General features: G+C 49.8%; 2 protein-coding genes across 2 annotated transcripts in view; one reads left to right on the top strand and one right to left on the bottom strand.

Annotated features, from left to right (window-relative positions):
* MUTYH (mutY DNA glycosylase) overlaps positions 1 to 6,906 on the bottom strand; it is a 28,127-nt gene extending 21,221 nt beyond the window's left edge. The window contains exons 1-2 of the mRNA XM_082264884.1: positions 6,889 to 6,906; positions 3,327 to 3,404 (exon numbers count right to left, since the gene is read on the bottom strand). Coding sequence (XP_082121010.1) covers positions 3,327 to 3,402 — 76 coding nt within the window. The 5' untranslated portion in view covers positions 3,403 to 3,404; positions 6,889 to 6,906. The remainder of the gene's footprint in view (positions 1 to 3,326; positions 3,405 to 6,888) is intronic.
* A 148-nt stretch (positions 6,907 to 7,054) lies between these two features.
* TOE1 (target of EGR1, exonuclease) overlaps positions 7,055 to 16,210 on the top strand; it is a 48,333-nt gene continuing 39,177 nt past the window's right edge. Inside the window, exons 1-2 of the mRNA XM_082265943.1 lie at positions 7,055 to 7,107; positions 11,575 to 11,691. Of these exons, the coding sequence (XP_082122069.1) occupies positions 11,581 to 11,691 (111 nt within the window). The 5' untranslated portion in view covers positions 7,055 to 7,107; positions 11,575 to 11,580. The remainder of the gene's footprint in view (positions 7,108 to 11,574; positions 11,692 to 16,210) is intronic.

The following is a 16,210-nucleotide window of genomic DNA, read 5'->3' on the forward strand; positions in this document are numbered from 1 at the left end:
CATGCTACCAGCAGTGACACTGACCCCCTCTATAGGGTCCAGGTATGGCCTCATACTACCAGCAGTGACACTGACCCCCTCTATAGGGTCCATGTATGGCCTCATACTACCAGCAGTGACACTGACCCCCCTCTATAGGGTCCAGGTATGGCCTCATACTACCAGCAGTGACACTGACCCCCCTCTATAGGGTCCAGGTATGGCCTCATGCTACCAGTAGTGACACTGACCCCCTCTATAGGGTCCATGTATGGCCTCATACTACCAGTAGTGACACTGACCCCCCTCTATAGGGTCCAGGTATGGCCTCATACTACCAGTAGTGACACTGACCCCCTCTATAGGGTCCAGGTATGGCCTCATGCTACCAGTAGTGACACTGACCCCCTCTATAGGGTTCAGGTATGGCCTCATACTACCAGTAGTGACACTGACCCCCTCTATAGGGTCCAGGTATGGCCTCATACTACCAGTAGTGACACTGACCCCCTCTATAGGGTCCAGGTATGGCCTCATGCTACCAGTAGTGACACTGACCCCCTCTATAGGGTCCAGGTATGACCTCATACTACCAGTAGTGACACTGACCCCCTCTATAGGGTCCAGGTATGGCCTCATACTACCAGTAGTGACACTGACCCCCTCTATAGGGTCCAGGTATGGCCTCATACTACCAGTAGTGACACTGACCCCCCTCTATAGGGTCCAGGTATGGCCTCATCCTACCAGTAGTGACACTGAATCCCCCCTCTATAGGGTCCAGGTATGACCTCATACTACCAGTAGTGACACTGACCCCCTCTATAGGGTCCAGGTATGGCCTCATCCTACCAGTAGGGACACCGAATCCCCCCTCTATAGGGTCCAGGTATGGCCTCATACTACCAGTAGTGACACTGACATCCCTCTATAGGGTCCAGGTATGGCCTCATCCTACCAGTAGTGACACTGACCCCCTCTATAGGGTCCAGGTATGGCCTCATACTACCAGTAGTGACACTGACCCCCTCTATAGGGTCCAGGTATGGCCTCATCCTACCAGTAGTGACACTGAATCCCCCCTCTATAGGGTCCAGGTATGGCCTCATACTACCAGTAGTGACACTGACCCCCTCCATAGGGTCCAGGTATGGCCTCATCCTACCAGTAGTGACACTGAATCCCCCCTCTATAGGGTCCAGGTATGGCCTCATACTACCAGTAGTGACACTGACATCCCTCTATAGGGTCCAGGTATGGCCTCATCCTACCAGTAGTGACACTGACCCCCTCTATAGGGTCCAGGTATGGCCTCATACTACCAGTAGTGACACTGACCCCCTCTATAGGGTCCAGGTATGGCCTCATGCTACCATTAGTGACACTGACCCCCTCTATAGGGTCCAGGTATGGCCTCATACTACCAGTAGTGACACTGACCCCCTCTATAGGGTCCAGGTATGGCCTCATGCTACCAGTAGTGACACTGACCCCCTCTATAGGGTCCAGGTATGGCCTCATACTACCAGTAGTGACACTGACCCCCTCTATAGGGTCCAGGTATGGCCTCATACTACCAGTAGTGACAGTGACCCCCCTCTATAGGGTCCAGGTATGGCCTCATACTACCAGTAGTGACAGTGACCCCCCTCTATAGGGTCCAGGTATGGCCTCATCCTACCAGTAGGGACACTGAATCCCCCCTCTATAGGGTCCAGGTATGGCCTCATACTACCAGTAGTGACACTGACATCCCTCTATAGGGTCCAGGTATGGCCTCATACTATCAGTAGTGACACTGACCCCCTCTATAGGGTCCAGGTATGGCCTCATACTACCAGTAGTGACACTGACCCCCCTCTATAGGGTCCAGGTATGGCCTCATACTACCAGTAGTGACACTGACCCCCTCTATAGGGTCCAGGTATGGCCTCATACTACCAGTAGTGACACTGACCCCCTCTATAGGGTCCAGGTATGGCCTCATACTACCAGTAGTGACACTGACCCCCTCTATAGGGTCCAGGTATGGCCTCATACTACCAGTAGTGACACTGACCCCCTCTATAGGGTCCAGGTATGGCCTCATACTACCAGTAGTGACACTGACCCCCTCTATAGGGTCCAGGTATGGCCTCATACTACCAGTAGTGACACTGACCCCCCTCTATAGGGTCCAGGTATGGCCTCATGCTACCAGTAGTGACACTGACCCCAGCCAAATGCAAAACTAGTGACAAACAGTCAGAAGAGAGGAGTGGGGAAAAAAATGTCAGTGGCCTCCACCTGTAAAACCATTCCTGTTTTAGCGGTCGTCTCATTGTTGCCCATCTAGTGCACCTGTTCATTTCATTAACACCAAAGCAGCTGAATCTGATTAACAACCCCCTCTGCTACTTAACTGACCAGATCAATATCCCAGGAGTTTACCTGTCTTGGTGGTATACTCTGATTGAAAAGAGTTCCTTTCATTTTTTTAGCAGTTTACTTTCACAATGACTTTACCGAAGGATTATTTTTGGGATTAAAGATGTCATAATGAGGACTCCTGAGCCGACAGCGGGAGAGAAGACCGGGGACATGGATAAGACACCTCCTGAATATAAGCCATAGTGTGTTTTTTGTAGCCAAAATGATAAGACCCAGTCTTCAGAGTAACACGGTATGTACAGCAGCCTGTCAGCTCCTCCCACCAGCCACGATCTGCCTGCAATGCATAGAGAAGCACAGACACCTAGTGATGAGGTCACTGGGTCGAAAATAAAGTATGTAATGAAAATAGAAGGGTATTATTGAAATATTATGTTGATTGGGGGGGGGGGGGGCAGGGGAGGTAAAATATAAGCAGATGAAAGACTCAGATCCACACAGCATGTATGAAAGACTGCGAGGCGCCATTACCTGAAATTACACAGCACTGAAAAGTGCGGGGAAATCCGAAAGTGCACAGTGAGGGGAAACCTTCCAATGGGGACACCTGTTATGGTGATTACTGCCCAGGAGGAGATTTCACCGCACTTTGGAGAAATTTTCTTCCACTTCCTGTTGTGTCTGTAAGACAGGAAGTGAACGGAATTCACCCTGATGGGTTCTAACCCTTCCCCCCACTCCATAGATAAACCTCAATGTACATCTAGTTGTGTTTTAAACGAACCCTCCAGTATGAGCTGAAGATGGGGATGCACACAGCGATCGCATCCTCCCCACCTGGGGGACACAATCCTACAGGGGTCAGCTGGTGGGGCGTTTCCAGTCTGGAGGAGCAGAAGAGAATTCTGTTGGGAATGTTTTGTATCCATTCATCTTTACCGGATATTTCAATGGCAGACACCCCTCCCCCCTCCTACCTGATTTGTTAGTTGGGAGTTTCTGTTCCTTCTTTGGTATTTTCCTCGAAGAGTGTCTGACCACCGATCGCCCCATCGCTGGAGGAAGAAAATATGACATTTCACTACCAACATCCTGCAGAGACAGCGCAGACACTCCGCAGAGACAATCACACAATGCAGACATCGCAGACACTCCGCAGAGACAATCACAGACATCCCGCAGAGACAATCACAGACATCCCGCAGAGACATCGCACCCCGCAGAGACAATCACAGACACCCCGCAGAGACATCACACAATGCAGACATCACAGGCACCCAGCAGAAGAGACATCGCAGGCACCCCGCAGAGACATCACATCCCACAGAGACATCGCAGGCACCCCGCAGAAGAGACATCGCAGGCACCCCGCAGAAGAGACATCGCAGGCACCCCGCAGAAGAGACATCGCAGACACCCCGCAGAAGAGACATCGCAGACACCCCGCAGAAGAGACATCGCAGACACCCCGCAGAAGAGACATCGCAGACACCCCGCAGAAGAGACATCGCAGACACCCCGCAGAAGAGACATCACAGGCACCCCGCAGAAGAGACATCGCAGGCACCCCGCAGAAGAGACATCGCAGGCACCCCGCAGAAGAGACATCGCAGGCACCCCGCAGAAGAGACATCGCAGGCACCCCGCAGAAGAGACATCGCAGGCACCCCGCAGAAGAGACATCGCAGGCACCCCGCAGAAGAGACATCGCAGGCACCCCGCAGAAGAGACATCGCAGGCACCCCGCAGAAGAGACATCACAGGCACCCCGCAGAAGAGACATCGCAGACACCCCGCAGAAGAGACATCACAGGCACCCCGCAGAGACATCACAGACACCCCGCAGAAGAGACATCGCAGACACCCCGCAGAAGAGACATCGCAGACACCCCGCAGAAGAGACATCGCAGACACCCCGCAGAAGAGACATCGCAGACACCCCGCAGAAGAGACATCGCAGACACCCTGCAGAAGAGACATCACAGGCACCCTGCAGAAGAGACATCGCAGACACCCTGCAGAAGAGACATCACAGGCACCCCGCAGAGACATCACAGGCACCCCGCAGAGACATCACAGGCACCCCGCAGAAGAGACATCGCAGGCACCCCGCAGAAGAGACATCGCAGGCACCCCGCAGAAGAGACATCGCAGGCACCCCGCAGAGACATCACACAATGCAGACATCACAAGCACCCCGCAGAAGAGACATCATAGACACCCCGCAGAGACATCACGGACAGCTCGCAGAAGAGACATCGCAGGCACCCCGCAGAAGAGACATCGCAGGCACCCCACAAAGACTTTACAGGCACCCCGCAGAGACATCACAGGAAAGGAATGGATGGATGAAGGGAGGGGTGGATGAAGGGAGAGAGAGGATAGATGAATAGGTAAATGAATGCAGGGAGGGATGGATGGATTGAGGGATGGATGAATGAATGCAGGGAGGGATGGATGAATGAATGCAGGGAGGGATGGATGGATTGAGGGATGGATGAATGATTGCAGGGAGGGATGGATGAATGAATGCAGGGAGGGAGGGATGGATTGAGGGATGGATGAATGATTGCAGGGAGGGATGAATGAATGAATGCAGGGAGGGATGGATGAATGAATGCAGGGAGGGATGGATGGATTGAGGGATGGATGAATGATTGCAGGGAGGGATGGATGAATGAATGCAGGGAGGGATGGATGGATTGAGGGATGGATGAATGAATGCAGGGAGGGATGGATGGATTGAGGGATGGATGAATGAATGCAGGGAGGGATGGATGAATGAAGTGAGAGACAAAATATAGATGGATGAATGTAGGGAGGGAGGGATGGGTGGTTAAATGCAGGGAAGCATGAATAAATACAGAGGGGGGGGGGGGGAATGGATGAATGAATGAATGCAGAGAGGGATGGATGGATGTAGGGAGAGACAGAGGATGAGTTGATGGATGGATGAATGAATGCAGAGAGGAAGGGATGAATGGATGAATGAATGCAGGGAAGTGTGGATGGATGGATAAAGGGAGAGACAGAGGATAGGTGAATGTAGGGAGGGATGGATGGATGGGTGAATGCAGACAGGGGTAGGTGGATAAATGCAGGGAGGGATGGAGGGATGGATGAAAGAATGCAGGGATAGACAGAAGATGGCTATACGAATGCAGGAAGGGATGAAATGGATGAAGGTAGAGAGGAGACGACAGTGAATGGGGGTGAGGAAGGGGAAAGGAGAGTGATGGGGGGGGGGGAGGAGAGTGATGGGGGGGGGAGATGAGTGATGGGGGGGGAGATGAGTGATGGGGGGGGGGAGATGAGTGATGGGGGGGGGGGGAGATGAGTGATGGGGGGGGGGGGGGAGATGAGTGATGGGGGGGGGAGATGAGTGATGGGGGGGGGAGATGAGTGATGGGGGGGGAGATGAGTGATGGGGGGGAGGGGAGATGAGAGTGATGGGGGGGGGAGATGAGAGTGATGGGGGGGGTGGGGAGATGAGAGTGATGGGGGGGGGGAGATGAGAGTGATGGGGGGGGGGGGGGAGATGAGAGTGATGGGGGGGGGGGGGGAGATGAGAGTGATGGGGGGGGGGAGATGAGAGTGATGGGGGGGGGGAGATGAGAGTGATGGGGGGGAGGGGAGATGAGAGTGCTGGGGGGGGGGGAGATGAGAGTGCTGGGGGGGGGGGAGATGAGTGATGGGGGGGAAGGGGAGATGAGAGATGTGGGGGGGGGGAAGGGAGATGAGAGTGATGGTGGGGAAGGGGAGATGAGTGATGGGGGGGGGGGGAGACGAGTGATGGGTGGGGAAGGGGAGATGAGAGTGATGGGGGGGGGAAGAGATGAGTGATGGGGGGAGGGGAGATGAGTGATGGGGGGGGAGGGGAGATGAGAGTGCTGGGGGGGGGGGAGATGAGTGATGTGGGGGGAAGGGGAGATGAGAGTGATGGTGGGGAAGGGGAGATGAGTGATGGGGGGAGGGGAGATGAGTGATGGGGGGAGGGGAGATGAGTGATGGGGGGAGGGGAGATGAGTGATGGGGGGGGGGGGGGAGATGAGAGTGATGGTGGGGAGGGGGAGAGAGTGATGGGGGGGAGAGATGAGAGTGATGGGGGGGGGAGAGATGAGAGTGATGGGGGGGGAGGGGAGATGAGAGTGATGGGGGGGGAGGGGAGATGAGAGTGATGGGGGGGGGAGATGAGAGTGATGGGGGGGGGAGGGGAGATGAGAGTGATGGGGGGGGGGAAAGAGATGAGTGATGGGGGGGGGGAGATGAGAGTGATGGGGGGGGGAGATGAGTGATGGTGGGGAGGGGGAGAGAGTGATGGTGGGGAGGGGGAGAGAGTGATGGGGGGGAGGGGGAGAGAGTGATGGGGGGGAGGGGAGATGAGAGTGATGGGGGGGAAAGGAGTGATGGAGGGGAGATGGGGGGGATGGGGGAGGGGATCAGATATAACATGTGGGCGGGGCTCCCGCACTCCGGTATAATAATAATCACAATGATGGAATATTCCGGTTTGATACAAAGTTTCCCTCCACTACTCACCTCTCCACGCGAACAGCCACGCCCCTCCCGCTCCTTCCACCCTGATTTGCTCTGGTGGTAGGAGGGGCGGGGTCACAGCAGGCAGTGAATTCCCTACTCCAATCCCGAGCTCCTGTACTATGTGTGGGCGGGAAGTAGAGCACGCGGCACGCGGGGAAGACGTCATCAATACGCGCCGGAAGTGGAGGAGTAGATGAAGACGACAGTGGTTGTCCGCATGTGAATATTGTTTATCATTTGTATGAATTCAATTCTTATATTGTTTAATGATTGCACTATTTCTTCTGTTAGTGGGGGATAGAGTTGTATGACGGGGGATTCCTCACTGTATGTTATGTGGTAGAGAGCGGGGGAGGGGGAGACTCCCTAAAGCTCTGAGAGGACTACAAGTCTCAGCACACTTCCTATCACATGCTTAGTCCAGTAACTGGAGAACTACAACCCCCAGCATGTCCCAGATGACTCTCCCTCTGTGATGGGGCTGCGGGTGGTGCTGGGAGTTACAGAGAACTGTCATGAAGGGGCTACAACCCCCAGCATGTCCAACCAGACACAACCATGGGACTACCCTATGGCGGGGGTCCGGGTCTCTCATTCTGGGAAATAGAGAACCATCACAGATGGACTACAACTCCCAGCATGTCCTACCAGGCCCAGCCTGTGACTCTCTCCCTGTGGTGGTGCTGGGAATTACACAGAACTGTCACAGAGGGACTACAACTCCCAGCATGTCTGGCCATGTGACTGTCTTCTGTGGCAGGGCTCTGGGTCCCCAGTGCTTGGAGTTAGAGAACCATCACATAGGGACTACAACTCCCAGCCTGTGACACTTGCCCCGTGGTGGGTCTATGGTGCTGGGAATTACACAGAACTGTCGTGGAGGGACTACAACTCCCAGCATTTCCAGCCATGTGACTGTCCTCATGTGGCGGGGCTGTGGGTTCCTGATGCTGGGAGTTAGAGAACCATCACAGAGGGACTACAACTCCCAGCATGTTTAACCAGGCACCACCACATGACTACCCCCTATGGTGGGGCTCCGGGTCTCTTATTATGGGAGATATAGAGAACTATCACAGATGGACTACAACTCCCAGCATGTGACACTCTCCCTGTGGTGGGTCTATGGTGCTGGGAATTACACAGATCTGTTGTGGAGAAACTTCAACTCCCAGCATCTCCTACCAGGCCCAGCATGTCCAGCCATGTGACTGTCCTCGTCGTGGGGCTGTGGGTCCCTGGTGCTGGGGATTAGAGAACTGTCATGGAGGGACTACAACTTCCAGCATGTGACACTCTCCCTGTGGTGGGTCTATGGTGCTCGGAATTAGAGAACTGTCATGGAGGGACTACAACTTCCAGCATGTCTTAACCAGGCACCACCACATGACTACCCCCCGTGATAGTTCTCTTATTATGGGAAATAAAGAGAACTATCACAGAGGGACTACAACTCCCAGCCTGTGACACTTGCCCCATGGTGGGTCTATGGTACTGGGAATTAAACAGAACTGTCACGGAGGGACTACAACTCCCAGCATGTCCTGTCATGTGACTGTCCTCATGTGGCAGGGCTCTGGGTCCCTAATGCTCAGAATTAGAGAACCATCACAGAGGGACTACAACTCCCAGCATGCCCTGCCATGTGACTGTCCTCATGTGGCGGGGCTCCGGGTCTCTGGTGCTGGGAATCACAGAGATCTGTCTCCAGTGGGGTTCCACTAACAATCGGAATTCTCTGACTTCAAGTGATGCTAAACTTCCACACAGAATATCAGACCCCCCCCCCCCCAGGAGGAATCCTGGCTGAAGTCCATATCCAGGTCACCCCCCCCATTCTCAGTGGTTCTTTTTGCCGGCCTCCAATTCAAAGTACCCTGTAGGGGCAGCAAGAGGAACCCTGGGGGGGTATGGGCAATCCTGGGTGTATCGTATTTTGCAGAGACCTCAGCAGGATCCTTCCCTGGCGGGGGATGGGGATATTGACTCTCTGATGTATTTCCTTTTTGTCTGTTCAGATTCTTAAGCTGGATACACACTATACAATTTTCTTTAGATTTTTTCCTTTAGATTTACCAAAACCGTATAATATGAGATCGGACCTAAACATTTTCAATTTGAATGCAATCACGCAGGCCCTTGTACTATATAGTTATTATTATTATATAGGATTTATATAGCGCCGGCAGTTTACGCAGCACTTAACAACTTGAGGGTAGACGGTACAAATACAGAAGGAATCAGAGGGCCCGGCTCCTTAGAGCTTACAATCTAAGAAGTTGAAGGTAAATCTAAAGGAAATCTAACAACAAAAGTTGTATAGTGTGTATCCAGCCTTACAGAAGTCCGGCCGTGCCAGGTTTTATTTAGGCACTTGACCTCCGGAAGATTTACCCCCCTTCGTGACCAGGCCATTTTTTTTTTTGCTATACGGTTGTGCGTTTCTTTAACTGACAATTGCGCGGTCGTGCGACACTGTACCCAAAAAATTCAATAGAGATTTCTTTTGGTGGTATTTGATCACCTCTGTTATTTATTTATTTTTTACGCTATAAACAAAAAAAGACCAAGTTTAAAAAAAAATATATATATATATTTTTTTACTTTCTGCTTTAAAACATCCAAAAAAAAAAAAAAAAATCCAATTTCTGCAACAGTTTATCCCAATATGTATTCTGCTATGTTTTTTTGGTAAAATAAAAATCCCAATAAACGTATATTGATTGGTTTGCGCAGAAGTTATTGCGTCTACAAACTATGAGATATATACTGGAATTTTTATTTATTTTTTACTAGGAATGGCGGTGATCAGCGATTTATAGCAGGACTGCGATATTGCGGCAGGCAATCAGACACCTAACTGACACTTTGTGGGAACCAGTGACACTAATACAGTGATCAGTGCTATAAATATGCACTGTCACTGTACGAATGACACTGGCTGAGAATGGGTTAAACATCTAGGGGCGATCAAAGGGTAACCAGTGTGCCTAGCCAGTGTTTATTTGTACTGTGTCTTCTGATTTTACTAAGGGAAGGGATGGATTTTAGTTGCTTTGCAGTGAAAGAGAATTCATCACATCCCTGCTGACTGGACGGGGCTCTGCATTGGTTACATAGGCAGAGCTCTGTCCTGTGTGAATTTCCGGCACCCGCTTGATCAGCGTCTGCTGTGTTTAATCACAGCACTGGCAGGTCGCTGGCGGTGCACGCCCCCCTACTCGGAAGTGCTGGATCACATACCTAGTAGGGCTGCGCATCTTCACTGATCTCACGATTCAATTTGATTACGATTATCATGTGAACGATTATCAATGCATCACGATTACTGCCCACAGCCCCCCCATTGACATAACACAGCCCCCCCCCCATTGACATAACACAGCCCCCCCCCCCATTGACATAACACAGCCCCCCCCCCCCATTGACATAACACAGCCCCCCCCCTTTGACATAACACAGCCCCCCCCCCCTTTGACATAACACAGCCCCCCCATTGACATAACACAGCCCCTCCCCCATTGGCATAACACAGCCCTCCCCCATTGACATAACACAGCCCCTCCCCCATTGACATAAACACAGCCCCCCCCCCATTGACATAACACAGCCCCCCCCATTGACATAACACAGCCCCCCCCATTGACATAACACAGCCCCCCTCATTGACATAACACAGCCCCCCCTCATTGACATAACACAGCCCCCCCCCATTGACATAACACAGCCCCCCCATTGACATAACACAGCCCCCCCCATTGACATAACACAGCCCCCCCCATTGACATAACACAGCCCCCCCCCATTGACATAACACAGCCCCCCCCCATTGACATAACACAGCCCCCCCCCCATTGACATAACACAGCCCCCCCCATTGACATAACACAGCCCCCCATTGACATAACACAGCCCCCCCATTGACATAACACAGCCCCCCCATTGACATAACACAGCCCCCCCCCATTGACATAACACAGCCCCCCCCCATTGACATAACACAGCCCCCCCCCATTGACATAACACAGCCCCCCCCCATTGACATAACACAGCCCCCCCCATTGACATAACACAGCCCCCCCCCCATTGACATACACAGCCCCCCCCCCCATTGACATAACACAGCCCCCCCATTGACATAACACAGCCCCCCCATTGACATTAGACAACCCCCCCCCAGAGGGCATGTGACTGTGACAGAGCTGAAAAGACCGGAGATAAGGTAAAATCAGGCATCAGTTTACATTAACCCTTACACACTGGAAGTGTCCCTGAAACTGAGTCACTGACACTAATTTGTTTTAACATTTTGAGTGCACGGGCAGCCAGCAGGGCTGTCCTTGGAGAGGCGCGGGGGGGGCAGGATGACAACATCGATGCAGCCGGTCCTCCGCATCGGATTCAACCATTCAAAGGCCGCATCGCGATGCATCGATGCAACGATTATTTTCAACACCCCTAATACCTAGTACATTATCTGGCACAGGAGACCTGCCTTGCCGCCATATCTGTATGTTATACGGTTGGGCAAGTGGGTAAAGCCAGAGAGCTGTGGGCTGGTGAAGCCTGATCAGAGAGGCACTCACTGGAGTCTTATACAAGGATTTGTCAGTCTGAGTATTTTGCTATACGCATAAAGCTTTTTAGTTCCTGTGACAAACTCCCAATGCTTTTGTCTCCAATCAGGTGAAAATGACAACTCTGAGGGTCCCCGTCATCGACATCTATAATGACAATTTCTCTGAGCTGTGGCCCTCCGTTCTGCTGGCGATGAAGACGTCCACCTTTATTGCTGTTGACACGGTGAGTGATGGGAGGAATCGGAGCTCCACCTTTTACTTCCCATCAGTGAGCAGGCGGGGGGGGGATGAGTGGATGTAGGGGTACGGGGGGGGGAGGGGGGGAGGATGAGTGGATGTTGGGGTACGAGGGGGGGAGGATGAGTGGATGTAGGGGTACGGGGGGGGGGGGAGGAGATGGAGGATGAGTGGATGTAGGGGTATGGGGAGGGGGGATTAGTGGATGTAGGGGTGTGGGGTAAAATAACAGGTTGTCAGGACCCGGCCTTGAACCTGGGACCTCCACAGTCTGGCAATGGCTCTACTCGCTGAGCTACCTGGAAATTGCTGGACAGCTCCCTAGACCAGTGGTTCCCAACTCCGGTCCTCGGGACCCACCAACAGGCCAGGTTTGCAAGATAACTAAATTACATCACAGGTGATCTAATTTGCTGCTCAGTGATTGCAGTATTCTAGTCTGCATCCCCCAAGGTAATACTTAAAATCTGGCCTGTTAGTGGGTCCCGAGGACCGGAATTGAGAACCACTGCCCTAGACAAATCCTTGAATGATCCTGCTGTGAATCTTAATTACCTTGAACCTTTTGCGCCTGCCATGAACTTTCTGATTTAATCCATGTCTTTGCACTTCCTGGTCGCCAGAATATTGTGCCTTCACCAGCCAATATCTCGCTTGTCTCTCCTGCTGCCGTCCGTATCTTCGCTATCATCCGTTATCGACACTTGGCTTGTTCCTAGACTACTCTTCTGCCTAATCCCAACCTGCAACTACTCATTACCGACCTTTTGGCTGCTCCTTGACTACGCTTAAGCCTAATTCCTATCTTATACTGGACTCTGACTTGCTCACCTACTGGTGGGGCGATCCTGAGGACCGCGATCTGGTGCTAACACGCAGCAAAATTCATCTCCACAATCAGGAGCTCTGGTGAACACTGGTTAGTACTTGGATTCCGCACCTCAGGTGAGCCTGCATCATCTGCCTGGGTGACCAGCCTGTGTTCCTATCCTGCTGGTTCCTGTGTGAGATTCCGCTGCTATAGCTATTGGTCTTCGAGCCTGACCCCGATCGTGACACAGGTTCTCCTAAAATACCAACCTCCCATCATTGATAGCCCCCTTCACAGCGCTCCTGAAACTCTGTTCCCCTGTCAGAGCCCTGAGGAAATATCTGGTGCTTTCGGGTATGGTATAGCAACCTGACCTTCTCCCTTCCTCCCAGAATGCAGTGCTTGAGCCCAATTGGCCAATCGCCAGGCCTAAACACTGTCATGTGTAGAAGTGAAGGTAGTCATTAACCATGTGTAAGCTGTGACACCCAACTTTGAGCTTACTCGTGGATTGGACTACAGGTGCTAGAACAGAGCAGTGGAGGAAGGTGTCAGTTCATTGAAGGGGGGGTTGGCTTTCAAAGAGGACCTGTCACTTTAAAACAGACCTTCACTTATTTTTTTTATTTTTTCATCTTTCCATCTATTAAATCCTCTGTCCTTGTTGTTTTAACTTTGGATAGTAAAGCATTTTTTTTTTGCCAGTAAATACCTTATACAGCCCACTTCCTCTTTCCTTGTCTGGTAAAAAGCCTAGGCTGGGGACATCATGCACAGCTCCCTTCCTCACTCTCGTGAGAGTTTTGCAGCAAGGGAAGAGGGGGGAGTCATAGGAGGGCCAAGGAGAGCTGCAAAGCTGGATGAGGGCGGAGATAACAGGAGACAGCAGAGATTCATGATTTATTATCCACAGAAGAAAAAATGTGCTGGCAAGCCTTGTTGTGAGTGTCTGTCTGTATATATCATACAATATAATAAATATCCGCGCTTCAGATGTGAATTTGGAAAGCAGCCATTAAAAGACCATGATACCAGTCCAACAATAATTCAAATCAATAAAAGTGATGCTAAACAAAATCAATAAAATAAATGATGAATATACAATTATAACAATAAGTGTGTATAAATTGGTGCAAAAATCAGTGCAATAATCCTGCAACACAAAAAGTCCAATATATTGATATATGGAATCCTCAGTAAATAGTGCAGAGCAGTTGCAGACCACACCCTCCACAACACGCCTCTTACCAGATCAGAAGCCCTCAATCAGGAAGGTGGATCTCACAGATTGAAATGTTGTCTGCAGGTATGGGATTCCATATAGACTCGGACATAAATGAATAAAAAAAGTCCCGTAGTGAAGTCCATCAAAATGAATGTTTTGTTTATTAAAAATATATATGCAATTACCTCAAGAAGGTCCGTATACAGCAGATAAAAATTCCAATTTTAAGATGTCGGCTAGACAAACACCGCTCTCGTGTTCGCGACTGCATGCGTGATGACGTCACCTCCAAGCCACTATCGATGCGTTTCATCACCATTGACGTCTACAGGGGACGGGCCAGGTGACGATCTCACATGCAAATGTTTAACCACTTGCCGACCGCTCACGCTGCTACTGCAGCAGAGCGGCTCGGCTAGGTCTGGCGACGTAGACCAACGTCGCCAGATACCTCTGTATTCAGACACAGCGGGAGTTGGGCCAGGGGAGGAGAGGCAGTGATCACTGTCTCTCCTCCCCAATCTTCGGGATAAGACTGAGGAAATCTGCCCGCTTGTGTAATCAAAGCGGGCGGATCTCCTCTGTAACAGGCAGGGACAGATCACAGGATTCAGCATAGCTCAACCTGCGATCTGTGTCACACAATCCCCTCCCCCCACACACGTCAGTAAGCATGAGGCACACATTTAACCCCTTGATCACCAACAGTGTTAACTCCTTCCCTGCCAGTGTCATTATTACAGTAACAGTGCATATTTTTAGCACTGATTACTGTAGTAATGTCACTGGTCCCCCCAAAAGTGTCAAAAATGTCAGTTAGGGGTCCGATCTGTCCGCCGCAATGTCGCCGCCATCACTAGTAAAAAAAATTAATAAACAATAAAAATGACAAATCTTTCCTGTAGTTAGTAAACGCAATAACTTTTAAGCAAACCAATCAAAATACGCTTATTGTGATTTTTTTTTTTTTTTTTTTTACCAAAAATATGTAGCAGAGAACAAATTGGCCTAAATTGTTAAAACATTTTGATTTGTAATTTTTTTTTGGGAATGTTATATATCAGAATGTGAAAAATATTGTTTTTTTTTTTCAAAAATTGTCGCTCTTTTTTTAAAAAAATAAAAAAATCGCACAGGTGATCAAATACCACCAAAAGAAAGCTCTGTTTGTGGGGAAAAAAAGGGCCTCAATTTAAGTTAAAGTAACGCAGTGCCGAATCGCAAAATATGGCCTGGTCAGGAATGGGGTAAAATCTTCCGGTCTTAAAGTGGATAAAAAATACGCTCAATGAGAATTTTTTAGTCAAAGACATGTAGCTAAATAAATTTTGGCCTAAATATATGACAAAAATTAAATATATTGGATATTTTTTAACTGTCAAAGTAGAAAATGTCAATTTTTACGCAGATTTCCGCTATTTTTTTATTAATATCGCTAAAAATGAAAAGCGCAGAGGTGATCAAATGCCACCAAAAGAAAGCTCTGTTTGTGGGGAAAAAAAAGGACATAAATTTAGTTTGGGTACGGCGTTCCATGACCGCGCAATTGTCAGTTAAAGTCGCGCAGTGCCAAGTTGAAAAAAGTGGCCTGGTCATTGAGCAGGAAAATCCTCCGGGGCTAAAGTGGTTAAATAACGGCAAGCACTGCCAGAATCTAAATGTCTAATTAGTGCCAGGTGTATGAGTCTTGGCTCATCTCAATTTCCTACAATCCTTTAATGGATGTACGGGAAAGCGCCATCTAGTGATTAAAAACTAAATATATCAAAAGGGTCGGAAATCCCAAATCTGCAGTCAACATTTCCATCTGTGAGATCCACCTGTCTGACCATCATAACTTATGGTCTTGTGATCTGGTAAGAGGAGGGTGCTGGTGGTGGCGATTACTATTCTGGTCTTCAATTGCTCTACACTATTTACTGAGGATTCAATATATATCAATATATTGGACTTTCTGTGTTGCATAATTATTGCACTGATTTTTTTTCACCAATTTATACCCGCATATTGTTGTTGTATATTCATAATTTATTTTATTTAGCGCATTTAGCATGCTTTAGCCCCGCTTTTATTGATTTGAATTATTGTCTGTATGTATTCCTGTGTGTGTGTGTATGTATATATATATAAATGTACAATGTATATGTAAAGCGCTGCGTTAATTGAAGCACTATATAAGTACCAGAAATAAAAAAGAAAAAAAAAAATATATATATATATATATATATATTGTATGTGTGTGTATGTATATGTGAATCTTCTACATTGTAAGCTCTAACGAGCAGGGCCCTCTAGTTCCTCCTGTTTTGAATTGTATTGTAACTGTATTGTCTTCCCTCACATTGTAAAGCGCTGCGCAAACTGTTGGCGCTATATAAATCCTGTATAATAATATGTGTGTGTGTGTGTGTGTGTGTGTGTGTGTGTGTGTGTCTGTGTGTGTGTGTGTGTGTATATATATATATATAT

Source organism: Pelophylax lessonae (assembly GCF_965119305.1).
Source record: "Pelophylax lessonae genome assembly, chromosome: 8".
Taxonomy (NCBI): domain Eukaryota; kingdom Metazoa; phylum Chordata; class Amphibia; order Anura; family Ranidae; genus Pelophylax; species Pelophylax lessonae.